This window comes from Tetrao urogallus, assembly GCF_951394365.1.
Source record: "Tetrao urogallus genome assembly, chromosome: 7".
NCBI lineage: Eukaryota > Metazoa > Chordata > Aves > Galliformes > Phasianidae > Tetrao > Tetrao urogallus.
The window spans coordinates 35,071,898-35,090,584 of NC_136820.1; the positions used below are offsets into that span (position 1 = coordinate 35,071,898).

Below are 18,687 nucleotides of genomic sequence, written 5' to 3' on the forward strand. Positions count from 1 at the left end.
GAAATGAGCCTCTCAGAAGTAAAATCCAGTTAAGCAGAGGAACTGACAGTGAACCAATGTAACCTCGGCTCAAAGATACAATGAAGAAAATGAAGGGAAGAATTATTAAGAACTGTTATAAAAGCAACAGACCTCCTGGTACAAGGATGGCAGAGGAATAAAGCAAGATTGTCCTACATGATATCAGAATTACTTCAAATGCTTCTAGAATTGCTTCAAATGCTTCTATATGAGTCTATCTGAATTAAGAAGCATTTGCACATGTGTTTAGACGGCATATGAAGCACAGAGCCGAGCACCGGGACTTCCTCTCCAATACAGAAGAATGTAAGTATCAACCTCAGTGGGGATTGAGGTGACAAGTGGAGAACCAAACATTTCTGTGCATGGAAGGAGGGTTAGCATTTTAGTGTGAGTAATCTGATGGGGAGAGGGACCCTGAGAGACCTGGGAAGGGAACATATGAGCCATCAGATATCTAGAAAATTGGACTCAAAAAAAAAAAAAAAAAGAATTTGTGGTAGCCCTAACCAGAGAAGGGAAGGCTGTAAGTGGATAAGTGCAAAATCTAAATGGTATCCACAAATGGAACTGTTCTTCATATCCACAAGAAAAACAGGCAGACACTGCAAGGGACAAAGAACAGGGCCATGGGTCAGGAATTGGGTTGCTTGGGAAGCTCAGTCACTAAGGAATGGTGAGAAATTATTTAACCCAGGAATATCAGGTATACTTTCAATGTGCATTTGAGTGGCAAAAGTGAGAGCAGCAGGGCAAGGATTTAGAGAAATAATGATTTTCAAAACAGACATACAGGTACAGACATGGAAAAATTGCTGAACTGAGCACTGTAGCCTCAGGGCTAGACAAAATTGATTGGCACTAAACCCAAGGATGAATAAAAATTCTGGGACATAAACCTGTTTCAGTGCTTTAGCTCACCAGGATCTAGAGAACGGTGCACTCATTTTAACAGTGTTTGCAGTCTGAAATCCTTTGATGTTGAAAGAATATTTCCTATGAGGCAGCAAGCTAACAGGGCCCTTTTGCCTCTGGGATAAAAAGGAAGGGAAAAGCAATACAGAGAAGATTAAAAATGATGTGAGGAGAGCTCTGAAAGGAACCAGGAAGCCCAGCTGAAGTGTAGACTATTCAAATGCAGACCAGATGTTACAGGAGAAGCTGTGGCACAGAAGATGACAGGTGCTGCACAGAGATGAATAGGTTCCTGGGAAGATGAAGAGTGACCGCTGCTTATGAAAAAGAAAAAAAGCATATAAAGCTCCAGAGAGAAAGGCTGGGTGCTGGTGAATTCTGAAGATGTGTAATATGAAATGACAGGGAAAGGAAGTCTGTGGAAAAGATAGCAAAGAGGAAAACGAGCAAGCAAGAAGGAAGAATGATGGGATTTAAAACCTTCACTACCAGAAATTATCACTTCACAATGGAAAATGCTATTACCAGGCTGCTCCCACCAGAACCAAGAGGAGAAAGGAGAAGAGAGATAGCAAAGGTGGAAGAGCGCTATGTCGCAGGGAGGATGGCCATCTGCTGCAGCTTTCACCCACAGTGCTTAATGCTTTCAGACCTGCCAACAGGGTGGCCATGCCCACAGGCCAGCTGGGAATTGCCCCTGGTTAGCATTAGCGCCCCAGAAGCACCATGGATAGGCTGGCTGAGAGGTACAGGACCCACATGAGGAGCTGGGGCTGGGTGCTGGTGCCCAGGGCCTGCTGTTGCCCTCCCAGATATCCAGGGAATGGGGATGCTCTACCATCACTATTGATAGGACTGTGCCACTTTACTCATACTTGCTGAAAATAAAGCATCTCAATGCAGAATATGGCCTGTTTAGCTGCTGAGTGGGGTCATGAGTTAAAACTTTATTCAGGTAAATACAGCATCATCATGCCACTGCCAAAGCCAAAGGTAATCATTTCAGCTAACAAGAGGATGCAGAGTTGAGTCCAACTGGCATAAATGTAAAATATATGCATAATGCATATTCCTGGGTAGCAGAAATGAAAATAGACTTGGTATGATTCCAGTTTGCCAAACGTGGAGTCTACCTTCTGTTTGCAATAGGAATCTATCACATCTGATAGCTTAGAGCAAAGTAACAGGTGAACATCTGCAGCTCAGAGAACAGTGGTGGAGCACAGCAGAGCTGGCCAGCAGCTACACACCTTATGGAGAGGATGGGAAAATAGAAGCATCAATGAGGTCGAGTCATAATATGCACCATTGCCTCCCAGCACCAAAACCTTTGTTATATCCTGCAGGCTATATCCAAGAGCTACTGTGAGACTGGCAGAGATGGGCAATGGGGTCTTTCTGGATTAAAACTGTGGATGTGATAGTGGGGTGGAGTACAAGAGGAAAACGAGTGGGTCAGCATCATAGGGCACAGAGCCTGGGCCTGAGTGTGTGTACATCCAGGAAAACACAGGGGTGCAATGGTAGAGGGGAAAGTGGAGGGATAGGTATAAAGCAGGGGATGGGAAATTTTACCCAAAGGTTCGTCAACACAAAATGTGATCTTTTTCATTCAGACAGAGGTAGGGAAAGGAAACTCTTCCTGCCTTCAATCACAGAGGTGGTGGGACACCAGCCAGCTACAGGCAGATGACTTCTTATTTTGGTGAGTTACTGCTGTTTGCATAACCTATACCACTCAGGCTCTGAAGACACACTCTCTACCTCTCCCCATTTATAGTGTAATGCAGCCCTGAACCCAGCTTGCCTTCATTCTTCAGTCATTGTATGCTGTGATTGTTTCTGTACAGCCTTTGTGGAGATTAAAATGCCAAAGTTACAGAATGTGTTTTTTTCAGAGTTAGGGAGAAAGCTAGGAAAGCTGATTTTAGCTTTAGGGAAAGAATAAGCTTACCAAGGATCGCAGCTGATTTTTACAGAGCAACATTTCTTCACAAACTAATTGAGCATATTTAATTAAAGAAAAAAACAAAACATCAAACTCCTTTAAGTGCAATATTTCTGCCTTAAATGAAATCACAGAACTTCAGACGGAACGGCTGGAAGGGGAAATAATGATCGGGTCTCATGTTTGATTTCCCACACCGCTTCTTGTTGGCTCACTGAGCACATCCACTTTTCATCAGAACGGCCACCAGGATTCTGATCTGTCATGGAGCATCCCAGATGCTGCAGATCTCAGGAAGAATCTCCCCTCCCTCCTCCTCCCAATGTGTTAAACTGCCATCTCGTAAAATGAACTAACCTTGCCATTTGGAATTAAAATAAACCACTCCGAGTCATTTGTACAGCGGGAGCACAATGTAAGCAGTGAATGCTGATACACCCACACAAATAGACACGCATGCACGCACTCCCACACACAGCCATCTAAAGTGCAGGCTGCATCCCAGCTTCTGTATGTTCGATCTGTGCTGTGCTCATTTGGGATGTTGAAGTCTGTAGGTTTTGTGGAAGACACCTCAGAACAGTGCACAGGGCAGCAGTAACACATTCACAGGAGGGCAGTATAAATAGCAAAACCGACAGGGTGAGGTGGCTGGGAAGTTTTGGGTTATCCACCTCCTGCTTTTCAATGAATGCTCTGAATCTTTTAATGCAACTCTGGGAGATTTGTCAGGAAAAAAATATATAGTTAAATGCTGTGAATTGCTCGGGACCAAGGAGCCTGAGTTTCACATTCCAAAATTATTTATAACTGAAGTGAATCAGTGATGCGTAGTTTGCTTACACTTGCTGAAAATATTGGCCTCAAATAATGGATGCTGAGAGCAAAGCTGAAGATTATGTATCTTCTAGGCACAGAAGAGTAAAATTAGAAGGCATTGTCTCGCAAGTAATCAAAAAAGACACTGACCTGAATTGTCCCAGACGTAGTTAGATGTGAAGGTGCCTATTTCTACAAGCCCTGTTCAGCAGTGTGAGGTGGGTGCATCTGAGCTGCTTTTACAGCATTGCCCCACTGCTGCTTCACTCCATGCAGCATGCACCAAGCAAGGACAGTGTGGGATTTGGGACTTCTGGTGTTGAGAGTTACATTATCCATCATTTCCACACTCTCTCATCACATATTTGCAAGGGACAACACCAGTCCAGTCCAGCGCAGAACTTGATAGTGAGTCTTTTTGCCAATGTGCTAAAATACCAACCCTGCCAAAATCTGTGGGTGTTTTACTATTGGTTGCAGCACAGATAGATTTCACCCCATGTGTCTACTTGAAAAGGAAGATGGAATTTAGATACAAGTGTTTTGCAATTCCTCTTGCAAACCCCTTTACCTGCTCTGCTGCAGTCACCGTGCCCCATTACTTACAGCCTTGGAAGAGAATGCGCTGACACGGCGTTCTCGCATTTAGGCATCCTGTGCAGCTGAGTCAGGAGAGAGGTGATTGTAACCCACACCGGTTTAGGAGGGTTTATAATTCTCTTTTTGGAGCAGAGTGGGGACCAAAAAGCATATTGATTCCTATGGAGCTATCTCACCTTCCTGGCTACCTGATACCACTGCTGGGAGCTCCTCCTGCTCGGTGGCTCAGCACGCACACTTGTGTCTGTGGGAGAACACGCCATGCTCAGCACCTGGATGTGTGGGATTTTATCCATACCCCAAATATGATTTGTATTAGGCAGATAACAACATCAGCTGAAAACTGTATATCAGCAAAATGCCTTTGAAGCTAACATATAACTCACAAACTTTTGCTTTTTCCTTTAGTATTTGAATTATCTTAGAAAAGGAGCTGAGATAATCAGTGCAAAAATGAACCACTGACTACAGTATTTCCTAGGGAGACAAGCTGCAGAATGAGGTTACTTAAGCAAGAACCAGTTATCCTTCCTTCATATTTCTGTGAAGTAGTTCTTTTATTTCTCAAGGGAAATCATTGCTCGTTCTGGAAAAGCTAAATTGAAACGTTTTTCTGAAATATTTCAAGGTTTCCTCTTGAAAATAATGGTTAAACCCTTCCTCTACCCCATCAGCCTTAGATTCCAACCTTTCTGGATGCCAGCAATCTGTGGAGTCGGTGAGGAACAAGCACTTCCTCCTGAGTGCCCTCCTTACTCAGCTCAACTGTAGACTCCAGTGCCTCCAGTTTTATAGAAATTTACAGGAATTTTCTTCTGCTCTTCAGCTGACATTCATTTTGATGAGGATTCCAGGGGAATACTGGATTGGCTGAAGAAATTTTCACTGTGCTGCCTTCCAGCACATTATTTTTCTCCTCCAGGCTGTTGTTCAGCTGACATACAGCCAACCAGAGCCAGGGAGTTTTTACAAACCGTTATAAAAAAAATCTCAAAATTATGTTAAAATACAGAACAACTGGGTTTCCTTGGCTCCTCTTTCTCCTTATTTATTGCTAACACCAATATTTCTCCCTCACTTACTGCTAACAGGAATCTGAGTTTCAAACACACCTCACCTCTAGTTTTAATTCACTGTTGAAACACAAGAGAAATCTGTCTGTCAAAGAGAAAAAAGAAAAAAAACCCCAACAAATAACAGTACCTTAAAGTTTATTTTGAATACTTTATTAGCGTGGAAATGAGGGCTGCCTTAGATTTCAAGGTTTATGAGCAGCAGTTTCTGCAATTTGTTGCTTATTCAAGAAGAAAGCCACGGAAAGATGTGTCCAATAGCTGCTAAAAGGCTGATACCCACCTCACAGCACAGAGTAAAGCAACCATTTCCTAACAGAACTTAGCTGAAGTGATGATTTAGCTCCCAATTAATTCAGATGATTCTTCTCTTTGAAGTTTATTTTCATTAGCTGACATCTTCATATTCCTAGCACAAAATGTAACAAGACGTAGGTTTTTGAAACATTTTAATAGGAATTCTAGATTTTGCCTTCTGTATGGCAGGCGAGTGGGCAAATACTTATCTATATAAATCCATATAATTTCACTGGCTTCAGTAGAGATATTCAAATCTGCATCAGATGACAATTTGTTCTGTCTTACGTAGCTGAAAGCAAATGTGAGATGATTTTAGTTTCAAAATGTATTTGAAAAAAATTTTTGGCTGATTAGCTGGTAGGAAAGATACTGAGTCCAGACATACGGCTAAATCCCAAGCAGCACTGTGCCAGCATGCTGTGAGTCACACCTGGGAAAGTTTGGAAAAGTTTGCAGTGCTGTAAACCCTAAGCAGAGAGAAAAAAAGGAATAAAATAAGAATTTTATCAGCATTTATCCAGCACCCTGGGTTAGGATAGAAGGGCAAGACTTGGGCAGGATAGCGTGCTTTCATCATTCCTTGCTACATAAAAGAATTTGTTTTGCTGAGGTATTACTGGAAATACTATGGATATTATGCTTGTCATAAGAGAACATAGAAAGGCACTGTGTCTGTGCTATTATCCAGTGGATTATTCTTCCTAGTTAGTTCTGAAGGATGTATACGAAGCTATTAAACACCACCATACTGATTAGGGTGTTTGCTGCATTCCTCTGATTCATTACTAAAGGTAGGGTGCTCATGGGAAGCTGAGTTACTCAATATAACATGTTCTACCAAGATTTTATTTTCCCAATACTTTTAATTATTTTAAGCTTTGCCTTTCAGTTGATTTCTCCTTTATCCCATCTCAGTTCAATTACCCTTTATTAATTTCTTGCCTGCTCTGTCCTGGCTCTGAGCAGCAGCCTGTCTGTTCCTGAGCTGCTTTCCCACGGTGCACTGTTGGAGCCTTGTTGAGGGCAGCCACCATCTCTCTCCTGTCCTTGTGTGCTGCTCACTGGCTGCTGTTACCAACACCTCCAGCTACACCTTACGAGTAAGCGGACGTCCATTAATCTAAATGGGAGGCTGTAGTAAAGTGCCCTGTTCTTCCTGCAGCCAAGCCAGATGCACCAGAGAGCAAGCACTCCTGCCCCACGCTGTTCCTGCTCTCCTGGGGACAGCAGAAGATTTGAACTCAGCTCTGCGTTCTGCTGACAGACTGTGGATGGGAAGTGGCTTTCATGCTTTTGGCGCTGTGACTGAAAGACCAACATCTCCTGAACGTGCTGCTGAGCCTTCTATCATTATTATTGGGGCTGTTGAACATTCATTGTCCTTACATAGCACAACATTTAGACTGGAAATGGTGTTTGGAGATGTGGGATTTCTTCTGTGAAAGCAGTCCAGGTGCTTCAGTAGTCATTTACTCCATGCTCTGCACTGGGCCTTTATTGGCAAAGACATTTCTGATTTTCCTTTATTCTAATTTAAAACAAAGAACTTCATGCAGACTGGTTCACGGACCTGACTGCTCTGGGTGTGTGTTCTGTGCTGTTTTTTTCCTCTCAGTAGTGTAAGAGCATCACACTCTGCATCCTTGCCAAACACTGTGGAGGTACCAACAGCCCTGGGCATTATGTGAACAGTGTTTCCCAACATTAAAATAATCTCTTCAAAGTGCAAGCAGAATAGTTTGTGTTTGCAACCTGAACTTCGGCACCCCTGTACCTTTTCCTGAATGCAAACAAGCTTAGGAAGTTTTGGAGTAGTGTTTATTTAAAATGCAGTCTGTGTCTGCCTATTAGATACATCTGCATATCAGACGCAAGTTCTCCACAAACAATTAGGAGCCAAAGCCATGAGTTTGTTGTCTGACAGACAATTTTCTTCTAATCTAGAATAACACTATCTGTTGGAGATAAGATGGGACCCTTCAAGCATACACTATCACTTTGCATTTCAAGGGCATGGGAAGAGGATTCCAAAGTTGGGAAAAACACTGTATTGCATATTTTAAGAGAAAGAAAAGAGAGGAATGACACAGAGTGGAGCTCAAAGATTTTCAAAAGGGTTCAGGAAAAAAATATTAAGCTACTTTATAGTCACGGACTAAAAATAATTAATTGATTGAAATTAGCTAATGAGGGATTATCAAGAAAAATCCATACAGTGCAAACCAAATTTTCTTCTTGGACTCATAACTGGCCTCACGGCTAGTATATCTACCTCAGCAACTTGGCATGTGGCTCTCATAAGTAAGCTAAGGAAATATTGTGCAAGTGAGTCATGAAGTGAAGAAGCAGTTGCCCCTAAAGTCATTCAAAATGTAAGCATCAGTTGTGTACTATCAAACTGGGAGGATGTTTCAAGCAGGTTCCTGAAGGGATCTGACCTTGGCTAAAATCTATTAAACATATCATGAACATGTTCATGAACAAAGTGGATAATAGTAGAACCAGGAATTATTAAGCCTGGAAAAGACCTGTAAGATCATCAAGACCAACTGTAAAAGAACAATAACTGTGAAATATAGGCTCATGAAATGAGCAAACAAAACAAAACAAAAAACCTACAAGAAACAATAAGATAGTTAAAAGCATTCTGAAGAAAAAGTTTGGAATTGAAGATAATCTTGAAAAATCAGTAAGGTAAAATTCAACAAAGATAAGTGCCAAGTACTACCCAGGGGAAGGAGAGATCAAATCCTCAAATGAGAACAGACAATTTATAGATAGGAAGCAAAATGTTTTGAAAGGTTATGAGGATTACACTGGATTACAAATTCATATACTGGTCAGTACTGCAGTGAGGGTGAAAGAGCAGGCACACCTCAACGTACTAACAGAGAATTTTGTGTAGCCTGCAGGAGATGCACAAGGGGCCTTCTCTGGGACACCTAGAGAAACAGGCTAACAAAATGGAGACAAGAAGAGAACAGCAGGACCAATGAGAGTTTTAGAAGTCATAGTATTAGGAAAATTGAATTATTTAGTCTATCAGAAAGAAAAAAAGAGAGTAAGTCAAGGTGGTCTTCTGCAAACAGACACCATCTAATGGTGAGAAGAAGAAAGGGAAGAACCAAAGAAAGATTTAGTCTACATAGTTGGTGCTAATGTGATGAAGACTGGGGCAAAGTAGTTAGGGTCCCTGTCTGTGGAGTCTACCTGGCAGCAAGTGTATTTGAGACAAGGTAGGTCAGCTCCTGGCAGAGATGGTCTTGCAGCACTGTCCAGCCCCAGCACGGGAGGGCTGCACTGGGAAACCTTTTTGGACTTCTTCTAATCCAGTATTTCTAAGAAAACACCACTGGGTTTGAACTTCTCACTACAAGTGAACCTTAACTGACAGCTAAGCGCTTGCTGCTTATTTCATCAGTTTCTAAATAACAGCTCTTACATTCTGAATTTTGGCTTTTTTTTTTTCTTTTTTTTTTTTTTTTTTTTTCCTCTGGAATATTTCTGCAGTGGTTTTAATTCATTTGTGGTTGAAAACAAGAGAGCTAATGAAGCCAGGTCTCCAAGAGATTTCCATTCACTCTCACTCTTGCCCTCTGCAGCAATAAACCTAGCATCACTCCCAGCCCCAGTGCACTCTGCACTGTATGTTACAACATCAACAGGACTCCCATCTCTGCCTCGTCAATCTGCATTCCCCACCTCCAGCTCCCTCTGCCATTCCCTGCTATCATGCGGGAGGAAGAGTATGTGATCCTCCTGTTTTGGGGTGTACTGATATTTACTGGCCAATATAAGTGGCCAGACAAAAGGCCAAAGAGAACATGCAGCTGTGGAACTTACTCTGTAGCCTTTCGCTCAGTGAGAAAACATGTGTTTCCTTCTTTGATTCAGTTTACATTTCAAATTTTTGAATACTGTAATTAATTACATTAATAAATATTTTGTTTCTGTCTGAGAGAGATACAACAAATTACTCTCAAAGTTTCAGCACTTAATTAGTGCTTTTACTCTGTATATCACCTGATTAGCTTAGGACAGAAATTAATAAATGAGTCTTTAAATAAATTTCACAGATACAAGAGAATTCCATTATTCCAAAAATGGAATAATTCTGGCATGAGCACTTCCAATAGTTCAGATAAACCAAGATCTTGCATGTAGGCTGTATTTGAAGAAAGTAGTTTACATTTACTCTAATCTGTTAAAAACTGCTAACATTTTGCACTGCTATTTTTTTCTGCACTGTAATTAGACTGAGGTTGAGCTCATGCAATATCTACATGGAGATTCTGGCTCAATAGGTAACGCAGTCGGTTGAGATCCTTCATGTACTGGCTTTGTGCTTGGAACAACCATGATGGTTCAAACAACTCAGATGTGCAGAACAGCAATCAGATCCTGCTGTATCCCTGCTGGCGGATGGGCTGAAGCAGTTCCACTGCAGTCCCCTGGATGTGGTTGGTGAGTGGCAGGCTTTGGGTACCACAGCACAGGTTTTACAGAGCTGTAAGTAGATGCATGTTTGCAATTATGGGAAATCTGTATCTTGTTGTGGGTTCGGCTGGATATCGTAGCTGTTTGTGACTGCAGGAAGAAGCCTTGGGGGATAAAAACAACTCTTCTGACCTTGATGCAGAAACAGCACCAGTTCCCTGGCACCCTCAGCAAGGAAGTTCTTCAGTAAATCTCCCATCTCTCCTCATATCTTGATAGCAGAGAGCGCAAACACAGCACACACCAGTGGAACAGGAAAGCCAGAGCCTTCTGACTCCAGATGCCCCAGAACAGAGAGAAGTTTGCAGCAGCTGGAGTTGTGCCATGGCCCACTCGGCTGCAGGCTCCTGGCAAAGGTTTGTGCTGGGAACAAGAGCTTCTTGGGGGCTGTCAGCGAAGGAAAAGGGGGTGCGGGAGAGGTGAGTACTTCTGGAGAAGGGTATTTGAGAGGACTCCAATGAGATGAGGAAATAAAGGAATTTACTCTGTGAGTACTTTAGAAGAATGCTTGATTTTTGAGAGAGTACAGGAAGATGGCCATTCCACAGGCATGGTGCCATTCAGGCAGGTGTTAGTGGTCAGGATGCGGGAGGGAAGTGCACCCAGCCAGCAGATGACACTCTGGACTGTCTGCAGCAGTAAGGGAACCTGCACAGGCCCACTGTGAAAAAAGTGCTTGTTCATTTGTACTGTCACTGATACCTTACCAAGTAACTGATTCCACGTTAGCTTAGCTCAGCCCTGACAGCTATTCCTTCCAAAAGCCCCATTTCTCACTTAGCCCAGCAAACAATGCATCCTCAGGTATTTGTTCAGTGCAGACTTTGAGGCACAGATTCCCTGTGCTGTGCTAAACTGTAAATAGCAGCATCTGAGCTGCTCAGTGTATTGGTTTCTAAATAACCTCATAGGCTGTTCACTGAGGGGACTTCATTACATGTAAATTAATGTTTAACAGAGAATATCTACTGTGTGCAAGAAAAATTTGGACTGCAAAGTTATTCAACCCTTAGCTGTTAGGCTATTCCTTTAAGAATAGTTTCAAATAATTCTAAAATAAGAGCATGTTTTAAAGCAGCAAATGTATCTTGTCAGGGGCTTAAAATTAGATCACATTCTGCAGCGCTGAGATCTGCTCTTTATAGGATGTGCATGCACATGTGTGTGTGGGAGAGGGGGAAGGATCTCTTTCCTACTCCTCTGTTCCTCACTCTGCAATTCCAAAAGGGAGTTTTAGATCTAGCCAGAATGGAGTTAATTGCACACCATCTAAAATCCACCCTTTGCTGACGGCCTCCTCACGGACATCCGATCCAAAAGTACCAGGCGGGGCAATAACTTCGCATTAGAACAAATGCAAACTTAAACACGGGTTTAAATACAGGCTTCTCCCGTACCTCCGCAGCGCCGACGCTTCGACCGCCCCGTGCCCGCCTCAGCCTAACGGCCGCTGCCCGCCACCACACGGCTGCTCCGCGTCCGGCCGGCAGGTGTCGCTACCACACTCCCCGCGCGGCCCCGCAGCGCGGCTCCGGCCCGCGACCCTCGTCCCTCGGGCGGGCGGCTCCCTATGGAGCCCCGCCCCGCCCCGCCCCGCCCCGCGCCGTGCTGCGCCGCGCTCCGCCGGCAGCAGGTGAGGCGAGGTTCCTCGACGCCTCTTGGCGGTGGCGCCGCCTCCCTCAGCTCCGTCCTCCTGCCCCGTGAATGGCTGCCGGCTGACTGACAGCCCAGGCGGCCACACAGGGCGGCAACTACTCGCCGTACACCTATAAGGGTCGGCGGTGAGGCGCCGGCCGTGGCGGTGAGCGGCTTTCCGTAAGCGGCGGCGGAGAGAGCCGTGCGCTCCTTGCGGCGAGGGGGCAGTCCGGCAGCGGCGCCCGAAGGATGCGGAGCGGTGGGGCTCGGGCGGCGGCGGGGCGGCGCGGGGGGACCCGCCGCTGCGCCGGGCGCGGGCGCCGCCGCCCCTGCGCGCTCCTCTGGGCAGCACCTCAGTGAGCGCGGGGCCGCGGCGGGAGCGGGCGGGGTTGCCGCCGCCGCTCCCGGTGCCGCCACAGGTGACTCGGGGCCGGGGGCCGCTCGGTCGCCGCCGCGCCGCGGCTGCCTGCGCGAAGCCCGGCTTGAGCGATTCCGCCGTGCCTGCGCGACCGGGAACGCCGGGGGCATGGCATCGCTCCGGCTCCTTCTCTTCCTGCTCCTGGCCCAACGCGGGCTCGGAGCCGCGGCCGGCCGAGGGCGGGCGCCGGGAGTCAGGCAGCCCATCTACAACCACATCAAGAGCCGCGATCCGCCCCCGGCCCCGCGGAGCCGCTCTCCGGAGAGCACCATCTTGGCGCAGCGGCTCGCCGAGGAGGTGCCCCAGGACGTGGCCTCGTTCCTCTACACCGGCGATTCTCGGGAGCTGCGGAGGGCCAACTGCTCCGGGCGCTACGAGCTGGCCAGTCTGGCCGGCAAGTCGCGCTTCGTCTCGCACCCGTCCCTGCACGGCGCCCTGGATACCCTCACGCACGCCACCAACTTCCTCAACATGATCCTGCAGAGCAATAAGTCGCGGGAACAGAACTTGCAGGAGGACCTGGAGTGGTACCGGGCGCTGATCAGGAGCCTCCTGGAAGGGGATCCCAACATCTCCAGGGCAGCCATCACCTTCAGCACGGAGCCCTTCTCTGCCCCCCAGGTGTTCCTCCAGGCCAGCAGGCACGAGAACCAGATCCACCTGCAGGACCTGTCCTCCTCCGCTCACCGCCTGGCTAACGGATCCCTGGAGACGGAGTGGTTCCAGAGCCTGAAGCGCAAGTGGAGGCCGCATCAGCACAGGAAGGTCTTGAACACGGGCTCCAAAACTTTGGAGAACAGCTGGAAGAGGCGAGAGGGCTTCACAGCTGATAAGAACCACATCAGATGGTCCTCTCCTTACCTGGAGTGTGAGAACGGGAATTACAAACCCGGCTGGCTGGTGACTCTCTCAGCAGCTTTCTATGGACTGCAACCAAACCTCGTCCCCGAATTCAGGTATGAGGAGGGCTGCTCTGGTGTTCTGTATAGGAGGGGGCATGGTGGGTACTCAGTGTTGCCCTTACTTGGGATGGTTGTGATGTGCCTTTGGGGCGAGCTTGTAACCCTCTCCACATGCTCTGTCACACCGCAGTGCAAGCCCAGGCCTTCCTGTTGAGCGTCACCTTCATGTGCCTTAGGGAGCTGTTGCTCGGTAGTATTTTATCTCAGTCTGTAAAACAGCATTTTTTTCAGCGATACTAAAACGAGTGTGTACATGGGTTATGTTAGTGATGCTTCTGGAGTGGACAGAATGGCAGGCATTGTGGGTTGCAGGTTATTTCTCTGTGAGAGAAATATGTTTACTGAGCTGTTATTTCTTACTCTGCTACATAATGAAAACTAGCTCAGTGCCAGCTGTGATTTTAACCAGTTGAGACACTGCATTTTCTGGTCTTCAGAACACATCCACTGTGGGGTGCTCAAGCCTGGTCAGCGGTCAATATGCTTGTAGGTAAATAAGCATTTGGAACTGCGGTTTTCCCAGTGCATATGATTACAGCCTAAACTGGCAGTTAAGAAGCTTTTGGGGGCGTTGTTTTTAGAACTCCCACCTCGTTACAAAGCTGTATAGATGATGCCTGGCATATGTGGAGACTTATGTATTTTTCTATTGCTGTTACCTCTAGCAGCTTGCCACTGGGCTGTGACTAGCAGAGAGGAGGACATAGGGAGGCTTGTGTTTTTGCCTTGTTGTAAGAGCAAAAAGATGTGGCTGAAGAGTGAGAGCAACCTGTGGGTTATGGCATATCAGGTTATAGTACTGCCATGCATGTAATGGATTTTATATGTAATTCTGCTGGAACACCCATTGCCCTGAAGCAGCTTTCTTTCCTTAGGGAGTAAAGAGAGCACAGATTTTTGCTTCGTGCAGTGGTTCAGTAGCCAATGAAGATTTCCACTGTGCTGTTGGCTGTGGAAGAGGTTTTTCCCACACTTGGATTGCCATACAGTTGTGTATGTGAACACTTGTTTTTTTTTTTTTTTTTTTTTGTCAATCGAAATTCACTGGGGTCAAATACGTGTGAATGCAGTCCTGTGTTCTTAGACATGAAAGTTATCTGTTGAATAAAGAATGGGTGGTTATTTCTCTGTGGCTTACCTGTTGCTCTGGAATTTTCACACTTCTGGGGCTCCTTATCTGTAGTGTATTTGCTGAATTCCTTGCAAGATCAAAGAAGAGTTGTATTGCAGAGCTCTGCTGGACCTCAGCAGTGCTCCAGATGAGTTCAGGGTACTTCTTGTAGTCTGAGATCCTTAAACAATTTTAAGGGTGCTGGTGAAAGCTAGTGTTGGCAGATATTCTCTTATTGGGGGATAGTTGATGTAACAGTGAATGTTTAGACTGGAGATGGGGTTGCAGCTGCTGGTTGTTATCCTCAGTTATCTGAGGAATTAGATCTTGACATAAAGCTGAACAAAGCCTTGCTGTCAACTTTAGAAAGGTTTGTTAATCAGCAGAGCCCAGATCTCAATTTCGGCTGTGTGCCAAGCTCTTGTGGGAGTCATCTCGGTGGGGTAGGTTGCTGCTGCGGTGGTAGTTCTTACGTGCAGAGCACACAACATGCTGGGTCCACCTGAGAGCGGCTCTGGCCAACCAAAGCTACCAGTAGAGGTCATCCTGGGTGCAGGGCACTGCCTTGCTTCCTGAGCTTTCTGGCCTCTGTTGACCACGTGGAATTGACCTCAATTAAAGAAATAATTTGTTGTAGTTCAGATACTTTGAAAGACATTCATTAAGCATGTTGAAGCTTGGAGAAGCTCTTGGTATTTAGGAGACCTTGAAGTGGGGTATGCTACAAGGTTGAACTCCTGTGTTGTTGCTGAATAGTTAGGACTAACAATATTTTTTTTCTTGTATCAAATCCAGAGGTGAGTTGATACGCAGTTCTGAGAAAATGGCTCGGTGTGTTTTCAGGTGGCTTTGTAAGGAAGCAGGTGAAAAAGAACATGCATACTTAATCTGGCAAAGCTAAATGGTGATTCCAGTGCTTCTGGTTTGGAGTATGTTACACACTAGGTGTCTTTTTAGTAAGCTTATGTTTTGAGATGTTGAGAAAGTAACTTTGCAACATAGGAGATAGTAAATCTGAAATATGCTTCTTCCAAGACTTGTGAAACATCTTAATATTTGTGCACATGTTTTTGGTACTTAATAGACATACAGCTTCTGTGTGTTCCTGAGAGAATAAATGGCTTGAAGTCTAAGCATGTGAAATAAAAAGCTGAAACTTAGCTATTAGAATGCTAGTACTAATTGCTATAATGTCCCTCTTGAAATGAGCCTTATTTCCCCTTGCCATCTGTCCGAGTGACACAATGGTTTAGCTTTAAATTCCTATTTAAGGCCATATGGTTAGAAGCAGCATATATTACTCTCCATCTTCTTCAAAAGCTGCATTGGTTCAGCAAAATATCTCTGAACCATCTGTTAGGAACCCTTCATGGCTCAGTTTACATGCTCCTTCCATTTAACAGTCTGGTGTGAGATCGTCCATGGTAGTTTAGTGCATGCCCCTTTGAAACTAACAGTTTATGTACTCCCTTCTTGGCTGGCATTTGGTTTATGGCATAGTACATCAGCGTAAGAAATTCATGAGCACAATTTTCTCTGTAGAAAAGTCTTCTCAGACTATAGAAGGAAAAGCCACTGCCCCTGCTTCTATTGCTGTAGCAGATGGATGCATTGTATGGTGTTGCAGTGGCAAGTGTAATAAAGGCAAGACTAATAATTATCTCTGGTTTTGTTCCTTAAATGCTGCTTCTGCAGTAGTGTTGTTAATGACTTCTGGAAAGTACAGTCACAGTCAAGCATCACTATTGAAATGTCAGGTAGTGCTTTCTGTCAGAGGATGTGGCTGTCACAGGCAAGGCTCTTGTAAACACTTGCTATTAATCTTTCACACAAGGTGGAAGCCAAACTATGTGAAATGAAGGCCAAGAAGGAGGGAATGTAATCTCTTAATTTGCCTTGCAAAAGTTTGATCTGTAGGCCCACATTAAGATGAAGCAGAGAAAGCAGAGGCTCGTTAATTTTGCCAGTGTCTGAGGCTTGTGGGACCGTATCAGCCCAGCACTAAGCTGACAGTGGTGACTCTGCCCTGCTGCTTAGCAGGACTTGCTGTTGTCCGCGCTCACTGATCAGAGATCTGCCCAAAAGTGGGGAGACAACGTTCCCATCAGCTTATACTACAGATTCAATCCCTGGGAATCTTCTTGCTGCTACATGAAAGTAATCTGATGTTAGCTTTTTCCTTCTCCTTTCCTCAAAACTCTAAGCTGATCTAATTTGCAGTTAGAATTTGCTATCTAATGTATTTAATTGCTCTACAGCTCTGGTACTGCAGAGGATGGAACATGCTAGTATTTGTCATCCATCAGTGACCCTTCTCTGCTGCTTCATACTGTACAATGACATGGAGCCACATTGCAGCTTGCAGTGATCCAGCTGGTCTCTCTGCAGTCCTGCAGAAGTGGAGAGGTGTGAAAAGCTTCATGTTGTGAATAAATTCCACTAGCTAAAAGTCCTTACTTGTCCCCTGTGGGGGAGATGGGAGGTCTTCATTGTTGCAGCAGTCTGGTAGGGCTGTGGAGAGGATTACTTCTTGATCTGGAAAGGAAGTGTACAAGTAGTCCACTACTAGGAGCACGAGCTTTTTTCCTTTAAAACCTTCCTGGATCACAGGGTCCAATCTTCTGCATCACAAGCCCACTTAATGTAATCAGGTGACTCAGCTTCATCTTAAGTAGGTAGTTTTCCCTCTTAGCTCTCCACTTCACTGGCCTGAATGGTTGGATAGCTTCTTCTGATTTCTGATCTAAATTCATTCAGTCAGCCTTCGTCCATTTGTTTCTGTTCCAAAACAGCCTTCTGTCTGAAATAGCTCTCGGCTGATGTTTTCTGCCTGACCTATTTATAGGCAGCAGGTCCTTCTTCACCTTTGTTTACCAGGCTAAACAAACCTGCCTTCTCTGGTCTCCTGTCACAAAGCTCTCTGTTGCTATGGTCCCTACTCTCAAGAATAGTTCCAATATTTCTTGAGTATGGTTAGTCACATTTCTGTGCAGTGTTTCAGCATTGTGCAGTGACATCAGTTTTCCCAATCTCTGATGAATGAGCTATTGCTTCTGCAGTTCAGATTGTTCTCTTGTCTGCTACTCTCATTTTCTTTAATGTTGTGATGTAGTATGTCATCACTTTGGGAAGTGGTCACTGCTTACTTTCATGTAGGAGGTCAGAATATCTCTAGGATACAGGGATGCTTTTCCTTCTCCATGTTCTAGCAAGGCCGTGTTGCCATATTTCACCAAATCCAGGTCAGTCTTTGCAGTCAGTCTCTGAAGGACTGCTGGGAGGATTCTGTGGAATGATGGGTGCTTTGGCAGAAAGGAATATAATTGGCAAGCTGAAGTTTGTCATGTTCTTTGAAGAGTTTTGCTCTGGAATATCTCTGGATACCTTCATTCTGAAGTTTCGCTCAATCAACTGCTGTAGCTGAGTACATCCTCTTTCTGACAGTTCTTTTTCTTTAGATTAATTAGAAGGCAAGCCTTGGTGCAAATATTGGTATTTTGTGTGCAGTTTTATTGGTTATTTCTTCCCTAAACGCAGCACAATACAGCGTCTTCCACTGTACTATTAGAAGTAACTCAGACCACTCCTGTGCTATCCCATAATGGGGTGCTTAGTTATTGAAGGCACATTCTACCAGGGAGGTAGAAGCATTATGACAAATAAGTAATTTCTTAGGGAGTATGCTGTGTATTTCATAGGTGTTAAATTGATTGGTAAAATAACCATAAAAGTGGGTTTAAAGAGTGCCAGAACATGTAGTTTTGTTTTTAAATAAGATTAAGTTGTGACTTTAAACTTCTTAAAGCATCCCCTTAATCTTTCCAGTCTAGTCTCTGTATTGAACTGGGAAAACAATTTGTTGTAACTGTTTAAGGAGGCTCACTAAATCTTTGTGACAGCGTACATTATTATACAATCTTGAAAATATTTTAAAGTGGTGAAGTGATGTTTTGTTCCGCAATGTCCCCTGGCCCATATAGCATGATTGAAGATGTGGGTGGATTTAGAACAGGTTTTAAACATGAAAAGGAATAATTTATTTCCTTGAACTGAACATTTTGGATTTCTATTCTTGAAAAGAGGTGAGAGCCAAGAAATGCCTACTCAATGATTTATTTCTTTTAATAGAACCTCCCAGTATTTAAGTGTTCTCAAAGCGGTCTGTGATGCTTGTGTCTTTCATATCAGGTCATGGGTGAGAACAAAATCTAGACAATGAAAGAAAAGGAACAAGGAATAGAGTAGTCTTATTAGAAACATGATTCAGCCTTTTTTTACTTCAGCAGTGGGCCTTGTAAAGAAAGAAGCTAAATCTGACTGGGAGAGGATTGGAATACATGCTGTGTGCTATGTAACTGTTGTTAGTAGTGCAGTAAGTTGGAATAAGA

The 18,687-nt window shown here is 44.7% G+C and overlaps 1 protein-coding gene across 1 annotated transcript in view; it reads left to right on the top strand.

The window, feature by feature from the left end:
- Positions 1–12,334: 12,334 nt before the first annotated feature.
- The window catches only part of GPR158 (G protein-coupled receptor 158), a gene marked incomplete at both ends in the record, with an annotated part of 175,901 nt that continues 169,548 nt past the window's right edge, over positions 12,335–18,687 (top strand). The window contains one exon of the mRNA XM_079538527.1: positions 12,335–13,182. Coding sequence (XP_079394653.1) covers positions 12,335–13,182 — 848 coding nt within the window. The remainder of the gene's footprint in view (positions 13,183–18,687) is intronic.